The sequence below is a fragment of the Oryzias latipes genome, chromosome 9 (genome assembly GCF_053564925.1).
Source record: "Oryzias latipes strain Hd-rR chromosome 9, Olatipes_Hd-rR_3.1".
Lineage (NCBI taxonomy): Eukaryota > Metazoa > Chordata > Actinopteri > Beloniformes > Adrianichthyidae > Oryzias > Oryzias latipes.
In genome coordinates, this window is record NC_136245.1 from 28,941,034 (window position 1) to 28,957,686 (window position 16,653).

At 40.7% G+C, this 16,653-nt stretch overlaps 1 protein-coding gene across 7 annotated transcripts in view; it reads left to right on the forward strand.

The window, feature by feature from the left end:
* Positions 1-16,653, forward strand: part of slc23a2 (solute carrier family 23 member 2) — a 31,802-nt gene that overhangs the window by 11,891 nt on the left and 3,258 nt on the right. For 4 of the 7 annotated variants that reach the window (XM_004072276.5, XM_011478907.4, XM_020705761.3 and 1 more), the window contains 13 exons: positions 1,210-1,427; positions 2,844-2,942; positions 3,994-4,110; positions 5,908-6,065; positions 8,969-9,057; positions 9,240-9,307; positions 11,380-11,561; positions 12,140-12,260; positions 14,069-14,225; positions 14,384-14,531; positions 14,627-14,732; positions 14,992-15,259; positions 15,349-15,444. In XM_004072276.5, the coding sequence (XP_004072324.1) occupies positions 1,326-1,427; positions 2,844-2,942; positions 3,994-4,110; positions 5,908-6,065; positions 8,969-9,057; positions 9,240-9,307; positions 11,380-11,561; positions 12,140-12,260; positions 14,069-14,225; positions 14,384-14,531; positions 14,627-14,732; positions 14,992-15,259; positions 15,349-15,444 (1,711 nt within the window). In that variant the 5' untranslated portion in view covers positions 1,210-1,325. Of the gene's footprint in view, positions 1-1,206; positions 1,428-2,843; positions 2,943-3,993; positions 4,111-5,907; positions 6,066-8,968; positions 9,058-9,239; positions 9,308-11,379; positions 11,562-12,139; positions 12,261-14,068; positions 14,226-14,383; positions 14,532-14,626; positions 14,733-14,991; positions 15,260-15,348; positions 15,445-16,653 lie in introns of all 7 variants that reach the window. The other 3 variants (XM_011478906.4, XM_011478908.4, XM_011478912.4) reach the window with 1 other exon arrangement.

Genomic DNA, 16,653 nt, shown 5'->3' on the forward strand with positions numbered 1-16,653 from the left:
TGAGTGGGATAAAGACAATAAAGCAAATCTTCACTGGAGTTAAGTTGGAAAAGTCAACTGGATCGATATAAAGCTTTAATATTTGAAGGCTTGGATCGATATTTAATTGAAGCTCTTAAGGAGAGTTTCAACCTTCAGGGTCTGTGTGAAGGTTTCTGTTCTCTGCTCTCTTGTTTTTATTGGTGAGTCTTGAACACTCAGTAATGCATCTGGGTTAAGCAGCCAGCCTTCAAAATAAAGCAAACTAACCTTAACTTTTTAATTAAAGGATTCTAATTTGAAGGTTTTTTTTTTTTTTTTACAAATTTTTACTACAGTTTTTTTCTTTAAATATGTGACTGAAACAATGGCGCTCAGACATGCCACGTTAATTTAAATAATTTGTCTAACGAACAATACTCTATTTTAGTGTTTACTTTTGTTAAAGCCCCTGCCCGTCTAGTTTGACTACTTTAATACGATTTTAGAATCGTTGAGTTTTCCAGGAACTTGGAAGCATCGCCTCCTTTCCCGTTTTTGTTTTCATTTATGAAGCTAACGAGAAAACATGACTAGTGACTGGAATTGTTGCGTGCACCAAAAGCATTTGTCAGTCACGCAAACTCCAAACGACACAATACTGAGAATTAGAGGCACCTGTTCTCGCCGTACGGGACAAACCATCATCCCTGCCTCTGCTGCTCTTTCACCATCATCTCTCTGCTCTGATTATCCTCTCCCTCATCTTTCAGAGATGCCTCTTTAGTTCGCCCTCTCCCTTACAACCCCCCCCCCCCCTCCCCCATTTCCTCCTCTCTTCTCCATCAATGACCTGACACATTCAGCAATTTATTTTTCCTTTAATCATCCGTTATATCTTTATTTGTCTTTATCTGATTTTCAAAAAACAGTCTTTTTTTTTTAAAATTATCAGCCCACAAAAACAGTAAAACAGGAAATCCTCTTTAATCCTTTTTCTCTTTTTTCTTTAGAAAATTCTCGTGCGGCTGCCCAAATCCAGAAATACTGCATTCTATTTATGCATAAAGCTTCTTACTCACATGTAGTCATTTTATTTTTCATCTCAAATTGGTACTAAATGCATTCTCATCATGTGACCTGAGTTTCCTCAGTTCTTTGGAGGTAACAATAAATGTTAAGTCTTGAATTAATTCAAAAATGGTTCATTTATGTCTATTTTTGTGTTGGTTTTTCTTCTTCTCTAAGCAGATGACGCACTCCTGGATAATGTCATCGGACTGAGAGATTCATCTGCAGTCTGCTCACTAGAAGAAGACACGGGAGGGACTGAGGAAGAGGAGGGAAAGGACTGTGAAGACGCCAGGATGGGTGTGGGGAAGAACACCTCAAAGTCCTTGGATAGCAGCAGTGACGGCGGAAAATATGAAGACGACAGAAAGCATGGAGTCGATTTCTACCCCATTCCGGTACAAAACTCCATTTCACTCTTAAAGAAAGTTATCAAGTAAAACCGCAGAAGCTCACAAGCGGCGAAGACGAGATGTTTTAAATGTATTGTCATTTGCCTTCCTTCCCATCGTTGCTCTTCTTCTCTCACAATCACATTTGTATTGATTTTTATTGCTCTTTCATGGATCCTGTTTGTTTGAGTGAACAGCCTCACCCTGACAGACCGCTGCATGCTCTCTTAGATCCCTGTTTCCTTTCTTTGTCCTCCTGGCTCATGGAGAGCGAACAAAGGCACTCAAATCCATTTAAGTAATCTCAAAACCAGTAGAAACAGATTATTTGTAATGTCGAGAGCACAAACCAATAAAGGCCAGACCATAAGGTGTTTGTAAAACCCTCTGAAGTCAGAAAGCTCATGAGACTCAGGCTAGATGTTAAAAGAAAGCAAGTTTTATCTCCATCTTTAATTATACACAGAGTGTCAGTCCTCTTGAAGGTGAGAACGGAGTTCTAGAGTTTCATTTCTTTTTTTATCTTTTAAAGCTCTTTACTTTTCTTTTTTTTTTTTTTTTGCTCCTTCAGTTTCCTCATTTGAGTCCATGTCTCCACACCATAAAGTGGCAGATGTGAGGAAGCTTACAAAACAGAACCACCATGAGATGTTTTTTTATTTTTGTTTTTTTCAAATATCTGATCCTGAAACTTCCCAGAGATGAGCTTCATTCCATCCTTTCTTTTTCTTTCTTTTCCAGGCTTTGCTCAGACACACATTTCTGAACTTCAAACTCTTTCTGTCGTGAAATGTTTTGGCTGATTTTTAACCTGCTCTTCTGCAGGCTTTAGCTTGGCACCTTTTAGGTTTTGCATTTTTCCTGATGGTGTAAAGTTGCCTGGTGTGAATGCGTATGAATGTCCCGGTGATGGTCAGAGCGGCCGTAGGCGCGTACTGGCAGCCAGGCATCTGTCAGTCTGCTCCTGTGGCCACACCAAGAGCTAACCATCATCACCAAGTATGAATGAGGAGTGAATCAATTATGGATAGACATTGTAAGGGCTTTGTGGGTCTGGAAAAGCTTAATATCATTTGTCTTATTATTATTATTATAACATTTTTGCTCACAGTAAAAATTGGAGCCCTTTAAAGACATATTCCAGAGGCGCCATCACATGTCCTGCAGGTGGACCTACACCATGGAAGGGATGTGCCTCCATAACTCAACATTTTCCCTCTTCAGGAAGCTCATCCATGTCGAGGATCCTATGTTTGACCCATTTCAGTGCACGCTTTGCATCATTTACATGATTTTGTCAGCAAACCAACGACATCCATGTTGGAGCTCTCATTCCCTCCACCAGCTTGTCCGGACACGCTGGGTTGTGCCAGTTCAAGTCGAAAGCGCTGACGTCATAACTGAAAGTGCTTGTGTGTTTAGGTGGTGGTTAATGGAGTGGGTGGTGCCAGTGGGGACCAGGACACCGAGAACACAGAGCTGATGTCCATCTACACTAAAGATAATCAAGGAGCAGAGAAGGTATCTGCCCTTAAAAACGGTTTCCCATTTTTATTTTCTTTTTTTAAGTTTCTGAAAAACAGAAGGGTTGCACAGTGGTGTAGTGGTTAGCACTCTTGCCTGGGGATGTGTTTCGTTGAGCTATTATCAATACCACTCCTCCTATTCATACTGCTTTTTTATCCAGTATTTTATGAGGTGGCACAGTACCAAACAATACCGGTTTCTGAACCGCATCCCTACTCTTGCCTCACAGTGAGAAGACTCTGGCTCAAATCCTGGCTTTCTATGTGCAGTTTGCATGTTGTCCCCGTCCATGCGTGAATTTTCTCCAGCCACTCCTCCCACAGTACAAAATGTTTCATACGTTATCTCCAAATCACCCCTATGTGTGTATGTGAGTGTGCGGCCCTGCAACAGACTGGCGACACGTTTAGGGTGTGCCTCGCCTTCGTCCAACAGTTGCTGGGACAGGCTCCAGCAACCCCGTGACTATGAAAAGGATTCAGCAGGTTCTGAAGATGGATGGATGAAAACTGAAGAGACTCCGTCACATGGTCAAAAAGTGTACTGACATAGTCACATAATTGATGACTTTGTCATTTCCAAACACCTAGGTAGCATCCCATTTTAGGCATTTTCTCTTGAATTGGTTTTCTGAGGACAGTGATCGCTCACACCAAAATCTTCTTGTCTCAAATGCGACATCTGCAAACATTTCACGGGAGAACAAAACTGATTCACAAATGAAAACTAAAGAACAGTGGAAAATGGCTCATTTGGCATAAAATCCATGGTAGTTTCTGGTTCTGTATTAAACGCTGACAAGAAAAGGGGAACCTTTCTGTTATTTTTCACTTCTACTTTTTTGTCCCTCAGTAAGTAGTTTTTCCATTTGATTAGACGTCAGGTTTTTTTTCCTCACGAAGCCTCTTGACATCTGTTCAGACATGCTGATCCATCATATTGATTTGACACGGAACAGCTGCTTTTGCGTACTTTTCCATAAATCTCACCGACCAGATGCAAAGACTTCCGGCTTATTCCCGTTGTTCTCTTTGTTTTTCTTTAGAGCTCAATGTCTGAGACGCTTGACAGCACCGGCAGCACAGATGCACGGAGGATGGATATGATCTATACCATTGAAGACACCCCACCCTGGTATCTGTGCGTGTTCCTAGGCTTACAGGTGACTCAAACACCACCTACACATTTTCTGTTCACTCTGCCAGTATTTTTCCTCTGACTTGCATTGTTCATGACACAGCAGGAAACCATACCAACAGATAGGATAACATTCTGCATCGTCACTGCAGTGGTTCACGAGGTTCATGTTCTCATCGTGCACGTGTCTCACACTGAAACTTTTGTCTTGTCATCTTCTATTAGTCACTCCTGGTAGAAGCTCGTAACTATCACTGTTCACAGTAAATACTTTCAGTGCATCGAGATTGATAAGACAACAGAACTGTTTTTATTCAAACACGAATGCTAATTAGTCACGGTCACAGTGCAAACCATTTCAATTTAATGGCTAAAAAGAAAACTAAAATCATTTTTTGTTCAATTTCAGCACAAATCAAGGCTTGAATTTTGCCCAGATTGGATCTCTTGAGTTAGGAACTGCTTAGAACTTCTTTCTGGCATTGTTATTGTGTTTTTAAGGGTCATGTCATGGCTAATATGATGTGAAGTTATATCTAGTGAGTCACGGTATGATTTTAAGAACTCAGCTTCTTCCTTCAGCGAGCTTGTCAGGTCACATAAAAATTCGGAGACGGATGTCGGAGGTGAGATCAACTCTGTCTGGGTCAGTCCGTCTGAACAAAAAGTCCCGGTTAGTTTTTGCATTGCTGCTACAGAACTCCTAGCATGAATTCTTACTTCAGACGATTTTGCATCGATGTGAAGACCGTCTTGCTTTTTAGTGGAGGTTAGATCTTTGGTAGTAAACCCATCTGTGACCTTGATGCCTCATACATCGTTCATTCAAAATACAGCCTCACACTGTGAACCGCAGTAATTCTGTTGACGGAGGAAAAACTACTGATGCATGAAACCGCTGAGTATTCTAAGAGGAAAATGACCTCACCTGTTCCCAGGTGAGTTATAGTCATTCTGGTAGTTTTCCAATGGGGCGCGCTCACCTGATTCTTTTGTTGGAGAGACGAAAGAGCTACAATCACACCTGAAAGGATTTTTTTTCCTTACAAACAAAAAATATATATTTTTTTTTTTTTATGATTCTGACCTCATTCATCAATTTTGGATATTCAAGTCTTCTGCCACATTTTTTCTTCTATTTTTATATTATGCAGTGAAATGCATAACATCCTCCTTTATCCCACAGACCTTTTTAAAGATCCACTATGAGGAAAATGGTGGTTTTTACATGTTATTGTGGCTTTTTTCTGATGGACACGTATAAAGAAAATTAATAGTAAAATTACATTTCTTAGTATATCTTTTTTAAAACATTGTGAATCAGAAGCAGATGAACAAAACAGTTTGAATAAGATCAAATTTCTTACACAGAAAGTATGCCTGGCGGGCCACAAGCTCCCTGCTCTACTTGTAGACGACTAGATTCATGTACGTCTTTGTTTTCCTCGTCCCCATCTGGCTCAAAACTGCACGGCTGGATAGCTCCAACATTACTTGCTATTTTTGTTGCACCGGTTATCTTAGGTTAGGCATGTGAGGGGCTGTAAGCTAGCAGGAGAGCCCCCGCATAGACATCAGAGGTTAAAATTCTAATGAACTACTTCTCTGCAGAAACTATGTCCTCAAAAATGATGCAGGCATAATTGCAATTAAAAGATTACTGGGAACTCTTTGAAAATAGATAATTGGATTGAGATGATTGGAGTGGGTCTTTAAATAATATTTTGTTTTCTTGAATCTCAGAAATCTTCTGCTATGACACGTGAAAACTCATTTATGATGCAAATGTGCTCAGTAACCGGGTTTCACCGTTTCTTTGCAGCACTACCTGACTTGCTTCAGTGGAACTATTGCGGTGCCGTTCCTCCTCGCTGAGGCCATGTGCGTGGGCTCCGATCAGTGGGCCACCAGCCAGCTCATTGGGACCATTTTCTTCTGCGTGGGGATCACCACCCTGCTGCAGACCACGTTTGGCTGCAGGTATATGCTGCCCTGTCTCACAACGTTCCACTACTGGTGCCTCTGGTTGTGCATTGTTTATCATCTTCCTTGTTAACTTTCTATTTTTTACCATTCAGAATCAAACTAAAATACTTTTAACATGTTTCTGCTCTTCTTCCAATCCTTGATGAAAATCTGTGCAACTTTGTAACACCGGAAATGTCACCAGCGACACCTAAATAACGTGAATCAGCTGATTCAGATGTGAAGAAAACTGCCTTTTGTGTCTTAGCACAGATATGCAACACATTACTAAATTAGTGTTGTAGTGCGGCGCAAAGCCGCTTTTCTCCGCTTAGAATCCACTGTAATTAATTACATTGTAGTAGGTTTAGGGGATGTCATCTGGACTTGGTTTTAAAGTCCAGAACTCGAACTTTAAAACCAAGTCCAGATGACATCCCCTAAACCTACTACAATGGAACCAACTTGGATGAATGAGAGTCTTCATAGACATGTAATTAATTACGTTAATTGCACAAACGGTTGGAGAGTTTATGGTTGTTAAAAGAAGGTAAACACTAGAGCTAAAGCTTCGGTGCTAAAGGGTTACCTGCAATTTTGTTATATGAAGTGGTTTATAGGAGGAAAAACTGCAGATCCAAAATAACTGAGGACGTTTATTACTGAGGAGGGAAGTTTATGCGTTGCATCATTCCAGTGCAAGAGCCAAAATTAAGCTGGTAGACCTACTTTCACAAATGCCAGTACAAACATGTCAGAAAGAAATGCTTTGACCTACTTCTCACAAGCTCTTCAGTTTTTTTCTTGTGGTACATAACTGTGGCAGCTCGCATTCCCCGAATGCAAATATCTCCTCTTGCTCCCTCCTCATCTTGTCTGACCCCCCGTGTCCTCGCAGGACCTCCTCACCCCCCCTGGGCAGTGAACTCCCCTCTCTCACAGTAAAGTGGCTCCGACCAAATGGGATTGTTTATTTTGTAACCAGCCTTTCCTTTTTTTTTTATTGTTCTTGTTCTTACCTACTTATGCTGTCATGAAGAGGGGATGTTATAATCAAAACCTTAAAAGTTCTTTTACTCTCATAAAAGTTCAGTTCAGTGCAGGCGATTGCCTCACCTCCATTCAGCCTTTCTCTTTTTTTTACGTGTCATTTTCCCAGAACTGACAAATGTGATTCACTGATCCAAAAAATGAACTTTTTCATCACATTTTTTAAAGTTTTACTTTAGTAATCTGTTTTTCTTTCAATTTTTTTTAGAGAAATATCAACAGGTAACAGATTGAGCTCATAATAATCTAGTCTTCATTACTTACATTTTCTCTTACTTAATTTCTCGTCTCTGTTGACATTTAACACACAAAACTTTGAGCTCAAAAGACTATTAATGTTCTTGTAAATCCCTAAAAGAAAAATACAAAGTTATGATCTGTCTTTTTCTAATAACTAATTTTGTACTTTATGTAATATATCCATTTAAATGGTTTAAACAGTGGATTTAGGAATCAAGAATGTTTTTTCTGACAAATACAACGACCGAGTAATAGCTGTTTATTTCTCAATAGAAGTCGTTAGGATTTTGACCTCTTGGAACCAACACGTACTTCCTGTTTGGAGCTTTAGGGGAAGGTGGTCACTGTCTATTTCTCATGTAGTCAGTGGATCTTGCCTCCATGTCGCAGCACTAACCCTCTCCGTCTCTGTAGATGACCATCTCCAGAGAAGTGTAATGAAAGGGGACAACTGAGGGTGGAGGAGGGAAGGATGCGGTCAGAGCAGATCTTTATGTCCAGACAGGCTCTCTGAATATTTGTTACAGATGTTTTATGTAAACGTGAAGCTTGGAATGAACATAACAATCACATGCCAAGTCCTGGCTTTAAATGGAGCCTGCTGACATCAGAATGACTGTGAGACAAATGGTCTGTTTAATGAATCCCAAGTGTCTGAACTGAGAGTTCTAGAGGATTCTGTTTGTGGATTCTATTAGGAAATGTCACCGATTTATGTTCTGATCGTTTCCTCTGAGTACATGTATCATCATGCAGCACTGATACTTTTTTTTTTCTTATTCAATCTATTTAGGCATCAAAATGAATTAAATTTGTGACAGGTTCACGATTCAATGTGAAATTCTAACCCCCTCATTCCTGACTTTATGTCAAAGTTTATAAAAAGAATATTCATTGTTTTTTTTTTCTTCATTGATGGTCCTGCTAAATTAGGTGAAGTGTTGGATTTAATTGTATGCTGCAAATTAGTCACATGAAGAACACTTTCACACAGTTAAAGACTAAAACTGAGTTTTATTATAATCCTGACACTAAAAACTGTTATTTTGCTTTAAAAAAATGCATTACCCCTAAGAATTTAATGTATTGATAACTTCAAAGATGCTTTCACTTCAAGATTGGTTATTTGTTTAAAAAGCAAAGTTTCACGCTTTGAAAAAGTTTGATTATCTAACCCAGCAGCAGGATTACGCAGGAAAACTCACAAAAGATCAAACATTCAGAATCGGTGTAGAGTCGACTGCAATTAAATAAAATTGCAATTAAATTGTCCTGTGTTTAATTTGCTTTTGCTGTCTAAACATTTATGCTTAATGAGTCTTTGTGTCACAAAAAGACTTTTGTGCGTTTCTGTCAGAATCTGCGGCTGTCAGACAGACAAATCCTTTAGAGGTTTATTTTTTTAAGATTTATTCACAAGAGATTTCCTGATCAGTTTCTGCTCAAGATTGAACTCCTTATTCCTGCTTTATAGATTTTTCAGGGGCACTTTTACAACATGTCTGTCTGTTCCAGTGGAAGTACAGGTTTTCAAGAATAGTAGAACCCTTTATTCTAGGTTTTTTTGATTCCACAGAGCATCCAACTCTTTTGCAGAGCATTCCTGACTGCTGATTTCTTGTGTTTAGGTTGCCTTTGTTCCAGGCCAGCGCCTTTGCTTTCCTTGCACCAGCCAAAGCCATCTTGTCACTGGATAAGTGGAAGTGCAACAACACAGGTAAATCCAGTGATTTAAAACTGTGGTGGGTTTACTTCTGACTCAGCTGCACATGCTCACATTGCTGGAGGCTGCAAAGACACCAAAACAGAGAATGACTTAAATAAGATCAGATTGTTTGTCTCTTCGCTTCTGTTTAATAGGAATGCCTTCTGGCTTTTCTTATCCTTTTGCTTGAGCAGAGTTTCCGGGGCTGAACGGGACGGAGCTCCTTCATACCGAGCACATCTGGCACCCAAGGATACGGGAGGTGAGACTACATTGGAGATCCCAGGGATTTATGTGGAATAACACACGTGAGCGACCATTATGAAAGGTTGCAGTCTGCCATGTAATCGTGTACAAGCAAGTTTGCTGTAAAAAATGTGCGTGACATTTCTCTCAACCCAACATTAATAGCTGCTCTCATAAGAGTTTACACAACCTCCTTAAATATTTGCTCTGTCCTAATTCAATAGTTTAAAACAAATTATAGTGTTGTTGTTTTTTTCCAAGAACGGGGGGGATCTGCAGGCTTTGTGCCACAGCCGTAAAATATGTTGGTTTCTTATTTTTGTTTATTCAGTTTGTGTGAATGAATGAACCAAACACTGACGTTTTCGCTGCCTTTCATAATCTCTGATTCTGGTGTTATTTAACAAATTGTTTGCACAAAGGTTGGGGGGGGGGGGGGGGGGGAGTGCTGGTTATGTGTGGGCTTTTCTTGGACTGGATGACTTATAGAGTCAGAAAGTGCTGATTCACAGCTGCACCGCTAATGAGGAGTATGAGGAATGAGCTGAAATCTCCTAAACCGGTTCCTAGAGGGGTTAATGTGACAATTCTCCTTACTTACCGGTAATAAGATTTTAGAGTATTGGGGCCCACTCACTTTCCCACTTTTTAATATTAAAAAAGAAGTACACCATCCCATTCAAATGTTTGCCAAACCACAGAAAGTCCCACTCCGATCATCTTTAGATCTATTCTAAAAGCATTCCCAGTGGTCTTTTTTTTTGTCAATATGTCGTTTTTAGACGAAATGCAAGAAGAAATTCACAAACTCATTTTCTAGGACACAGTTTCTGGAGTAGTTCATCAAAAATTCACTTCTGAGTTGTGTGTGTGGAACTGTTGGTGCAGGGTAACCTCCTGTGATTTCCCAGCATGCACCTGTTACATGCTTTCCTTCTACCCTACAGCCCCTTATAACCCCAACCTAGTATTATCGATCCAACAAAAATGGCCAACAATATCGGAGCTATCCAGCTGAACTGTTTTGATCCAGATGCCGGCATAAAATAAGGAAAACGAAGATGTTAATGGTTGTATTTGTTTGCAAGTGGATGGATGCAGGGAGATTGTGGGCTGCAGAATTTAGCACCTACGTCTACTGCCTACTAGCTTTTTCCAACGGCAATTTTTTCATCTGCTCCTGTTGAACTATTAATGATGGGTCATGTTAAAATCACCAAAAGCTCCTTCATGTGGAGTGGGTCTTAAAAACAAACGGTGACAGAATGGTCCTCTATTGGTGAATTTATGGTTGTGAACCTTTCACACTAAGTATTCATTAAAGTGTAAGAGGTGTTATGACAAAGCCAAAAAGGATTTGGAACTGCAGCAACAGGGCGGCAAAGTATTGGGTAACAGAAACCTTCAGTATGGTCATCGAATGCTGAGCAGCATCATGGTCACCAGCCTTCTGCAGAATGAATCACCTCCAGACTTCATGTCAGAATAGCTCATGGAGAGATTTGTGGATTGTGTTTGGGAATAAGCCGACCATCTACGGTCCATCCAAACCTCAGCATAACGGAAATAATCCTGCTCCTCCGTCTGCTGATCTGATGGATGAATCTGGGTTTGGCTATTGCCAAGTGTGGGGTTGTTTTTCAGGAACTGAGTTTGGTCCCTCATTTCCTGCAAAATAAACTGACATGTCTTCTTTTAGTGTGGAAAAACTTGACCGACCCACACAGAGTTCTGACCTCAACCCAATAAGACACCTTAGCAGGTCCTCCCATTCAAAATCAGTGTGTGAGCTCTGGAAGACCAAAGACTCCTAAACCTGTGGAAAAGCTGTTGCAGATGCTAAGAAGATGGGATTTTTTTAAACATTGATTTATAAGAGTTGATGTTCAGTGTTTAATGAAGCCACATCGACCTGTTTACAAAACTGTTTTAATTCCTTCTGATGTGATTTTGATTATTTTTTTTCTGCAGCATTAAAGGTTTCTCTTATTTCAGCATTCAGCCTCTTTTAGGATCATTATTCTGCTTTGGTTGAGAAATGTTCTGATATTTAGATGCACAGGTTTAAACGATCCTCTGTGCCCTCAGATCCAGGGGGCCATCATCGTGTCCTGCCTCATCGAGGTGTGCATCGGATTGCTGGGTCTGCCTGGGATGCTGCTGAAGTACATTGGACCTCTGACCATCACCCCCACCGTGGCCCTCATCGGGCTGTCGGGCTTCCAGGCTGCAGGGGAGAGGGCAGGAAAACACTGGGGCATCGCCATGCTGTAAGTCTGAACTCAGTCACTGACCTGCTCATTTGTTTGGACGTCTGGGGCTTCCACGGCTAGAACTGAATTATTTTGGTCCTTTTACGTAACCATAACAACTGCCTGACAGCTTTCCTCTGCTTTTTCTTTCTAAAGAAACTTTTGTTTTGAACTTCATCGCATGTTGGTTAGGAGTGATTTTAACCCTTTTTCCACAAAAAAGACTAGCGAAATTGATTTATTATAAATGTAAAAAAGAGAGACTTTTGTCGGTTGACATTAAAGCTGCTCTCATATGAGGGGGCGTGTGTAGGATGAAGGCGTCGTGACTTCAGCTCCTGCTGCGTCATTGCTGTTTGCTCCAGGCCCTCTCGTCTGGCTCTAGAGGATGTCTGCCTGTAATTGCCATTGCTTTCTCAGGCAGTTGGGGTAATTGATTGGCTCTGACGCCCTGGAGTCCCTATCTGACATGGAACCAGCTTAAATGGAACATGCTGGCTGGTACTGAAATAGTTCTCCAAACAGGGGAATAGAGAGGACGGTTAATAATCCGACTGAGAGCCACACTAATGAAAAGGGCCGCTTTGTGTCTGCAGGACCATCTTCCTGGTGCTGCTCTTCTCACAATATGCCAGGAACGTCCACTTCCCCCTGCCGATCTACAAAGCCAAGAAGGGCTGGACCTCCTACAGGCTGCAGGTCTTCAAAATGTTTCCTGTAAGCATCAGCTTTTATAGAACTTGTATTCAGACTTGTTGGTTTTGTCCTCTCCTCTGCACAGACTTTAACAGCTGCATGTCCTCATAAGTCACATTATTCAACAGAACTAATGTCCTTTTGGTATCAGTCTGTACTTTTCTACCCTCTGCTGGTCAAATCATTAAAATCACTGCAACTGCCTGCTGGTTTGACATTTCTGCTGCTGATTTCTTTTTGAAATGTAAAACACTTTGAAATCAAACTTCAAACCAAACTATGACCATTTTCTGTGGAAAAAAAACATTTGTTTGAAGTCTGTCTTCTGTTGAAAAATGTTTATTGATGCTTGGAGTCAAATACGTACTTGTTCTGTTTGATTAAAGGGTGACTTAAAGGATGACTTTAAGTCACCCTTTAATTTGTTTTCTAGGTTTTTCACATTCTTTTTATTTTTCACTGTTTAATGAGACTTTTATGAAGGTATTGAAGTTGATGAAGATCTTAAAGACCTTCTCTCTTCCATTTTGTGTCAGTTGGTAACTTCACATCTGAGCCAAGAAAGATTACATGTGGAGTTCCCCAAGGCTCCATCCTGGAACTACTTCTATTGAAGATCTACATGCTCCCACTGAACCAGCTTATTGATTGATTGATTGATTGATTGATTGATTGATTGATTGATTGATTTGATTTCAAGCACAAATTGTACTCCATACAATAAAAAAAATACACAGATTTATCAAACCCATTACAGAATTGTTGAAATGCATAGAGAAAACAGGAAAGAAAACAGACATAATTAAGTCACACTTGCTTAATGAAATATAGAGATCTTGAACTAAAATCATGCAGAGCTTGATTTATTGCTTGAAAAGTAGTGGGAAGAAGCGAGCTTTTATAATCGCACCCCTAGGGAGTTGATTCATTTTATAGTTTTACATAGTTTCTGTAATCCGGTTATAAAGAACAACATTATTTACCGTAACCACACATATATTTCAATGACATCAGGAGACCGAGGCTCTGTACAGACTCTTGGTACAGTAATGAATAGATCTGCTACAACTTACTTCAGTTAAACAAGAACAAAAGTGAGGTTTTTGTCTTTGGGGCTACAGAGAAACAGTTGGAGGTCCCTACAGAGCTTCAACCTATTCATCTACTAAAACAACCAACCAGGCCAGAAACCTGGGTGTAGTGATGGACCTACATTTAACAGAATCTGCAATGATTAGAGATCTGATGTGATTTTACAGGACTACCAAAAAAATCAATCAATCTGCAACTTATTCACAGCTCTACAAAGTAGATCACATCAGTCCAGTTCTGTAGTCTTTACAATGGCTTCCTGTCTGCCAGAGGATAAACTTGAACACTTTGTTGTTGGTTTTTAAAGCTTCGAATGGTTTAGCATTAAAATACATCCTTGACCTCTTGACCCAGCATGAACATACCAGATGTCTCCAGTCATCTGGATCCAGTCTTGTCAATTCAAGTCAAAACCAAACATGGAGAAGCTGCATTCAGCTTCTATGCTCCACCGATCTGGAAGACACTTCTAGAAAGCTTTAGATCCGCTGAAACACTCAGTTTATTTTAATCCGGGTTAAAGACCCACCTGTTCTCAGCTGTATTTGAACAGTTTTTCTTCAAAAAGTTTACATCTGCACTATTACTTTAAGCTTACTTTAAATTAATTTCTTTTTACTTTTCTTTACGTTTTTATTTCAATGATCACTCTTTCTTTTGTTTTATGTTAGCACATTTTTTCTTTAAATGAAATGCTGCTTAAATGAGCCTTTTTTTTTTTGTTTTTTTGCACACAGATCATTATGGCCATCCTGGTGTCGTGGCTGTTGTGTTTCATTTTTACTGTGACCGACGTTTTCCCACCGGAGAAGGACAAGTATGGTTTCTACGCGCGCACAGACGCACGTCAGGGCATCCTCACAGCCGCTCCGTGGTTCAAAGTCCCCTATCCCCGTAAGTGTATCAAACAATTTCTGCCCGCCGTTCTCACTCCGAATATTTGGACGCCGCCAGGTCCAGAACTTGAACTGCCATCCTCCTCTGAGTGCTGATAGAAGTGGGTTAACGGGGAAAATACTGAGCTTTGGGTCTGTGTCCGCTCACTCCCACAGTCCAGTGGGGTATGCCCACCGTGACGGCCGCAGGCGTGATCGGCATGATGAGCGCTGTGGTGGCCAGCATCATCGAATCCATTGGGGACTACTATGCCTGTGCACGCCTGTCCTGTGCTCCTCCGCCTCCCATCCACGCCATCAACAGGTTATTGCACTGATCTCAGCACTGTCAGGTGGTTTTAAGGACGTCTAGCAGGCCTCTTCTTTTTAAATCATGACAACATCTTGTCGTTTCTGCAGAGGGATTTTTGTTGAGGGCATTTCCTGCGTTCTGGATGGACTTTTCGGAACAGGAAATGGCTCCACCTCCTCCAGCCCCAATATAGGTGTTCTGGGAATCACAAAGGTAATCCCTGCAGCCTTCGTTCCTCCTTCTCATCCTGAAATGTTGAAGACCCGGGAAAAAGTCCTCCCTGTATGAGCACAGGTCATTTGATCGATTTTAAAATAAGCAGCTGTCCAGCAGGAAGGCCCAACACAGATATTATAATAAATGTTTTGGTCTTAAAAAGAAAATATGAAAGAAACCGATTAAGCTGAGCAACTTTTCAAAAAAATTAAAGGAGTTTTAAAGTTGAACTTATTCTGTCACTTTGTTGTCTCAGGTGGGCAGCAGGCGTGTAATCCAGTACGGTGCTGCCATGATGCTGCTGCTGGGACTTGTGGGGAAATTCAGCGCCCTGTTTGCCTCTCTGCCCGACCCGGTTCTGGGAGCTCTGTTCTGCACCCTGTTCGGGATGATCACCGCAGTGGGACTGTCCAACCTGCAGTTTGTTGACCTGAATTCCTCCAGAAACCTCTTCGTCTTGGGTTTCTCCATCTTCTTCGGTCTGATGCTGCCGAGCTACCTCAAGCAGAACCCGCTGGTCACCGGTGAGTGGGAAGCCGCTCGAGCTGTCCTGTTTGTATACAAATGTCAGATTCCTTTATGGTGACAAATACTCTTTGCTTTTCTCCTTCAGGCATAGTGGAAATTGACCAAGTGTTGAACGTTCTCCTCACCACTGCTATGTTTGTCGGAGGCTCTGTTGCTTTTATTTTGGATAATACCATCCCCGGTAAGGTGTTCTCTTCAGTTTTGTTTTGATCCTTGTAATTTTCTAATTGTCTTTGGATGGGCGGTAAGACGATTACAGTGTTAGCTCAATGGCCGTTTCAGATAATGTAAGCACTTTTCAAAGTAAAACGCTGATAACAAAGGTGGCTGTGACTGCTGAGCAGGTACGGGTTTGCGTAGGAAGGCAGAGCATGTGGAGGACATCCATCTGGGAGGGCTGGAAGGCGCGTCTGGGAGGAGATGGAGTGAGATTAAACCAGATATCACCCAGAGAGGCGACCGAGGATTGACGCACATCTGTGGCTCCACCCTTTTTCTTTTATTTTACTTTTAGTTTCTTTTCCAATTGCAATCTTAACTTGAGATCTAAGTACCTACAGAAAACACAAAAGTTTTATAGTTCTCATCTTTAAGATGCGATAAGATTGCTTTATAAAACAGTATAATAGAAAACTAAAAAACGTCCCTCATCCATAAAGGCTGAAAACTTTATATTTAGGTTCTGTTACTGGAAAAAAAATGTTGTCATTGGCTTTATGATTAATAACCATTAACTGTATATCAGAACTGGACTGAGTGAGTGTGACATCACCCATAGAAAACGCCTTACTTCCAGCTCCAGTGAAGTGAAGCCAATTGATTCGCCTTTTTTTTTTTTTCTCAATATGCTCCATGTTGGAGCTAGATCGTAGTAAAATGTGATTGGTCTGAGTCTACGTTTCTATGGCAACCACTCTTCCCAATCAGGTCTGAGCTTGTTGGAAGTCCACACCCCTTACCACTTGAAACCGGGTTAAACAAAATTTGTCTAGCAATTTAAAAACATTGGATGTGGGGTCTAGCAGTTCCACCTACTTTTATTGAGATGTCTGATTTGCCAGTTTATAACTTGAATAACTGGCACTACAGAAAAAGAAATATGAAAAAATAACGATGATCGGCAAAAACGTGTTAAAAAGGGTAGCAGATCAAGAATGGTTGTTCTGACAATAATAAAGACAGAGTTATAGCTGTTTATTTCTCAGTAGAGCCGGCGGGCACTTCCTGTCACTCAGTCCAGTTTTCATATAGTTTCAGTGTTGATGGCCTACACGGATTGGAAGATTTAAGCAAGACTTAAATATAAAATTAAAAAACAAGACATGGAAAAGAGCCATTTTAAACATTTGCATTTTTTTGCCGTACATTTTTTATATCAATTTTACTTCAA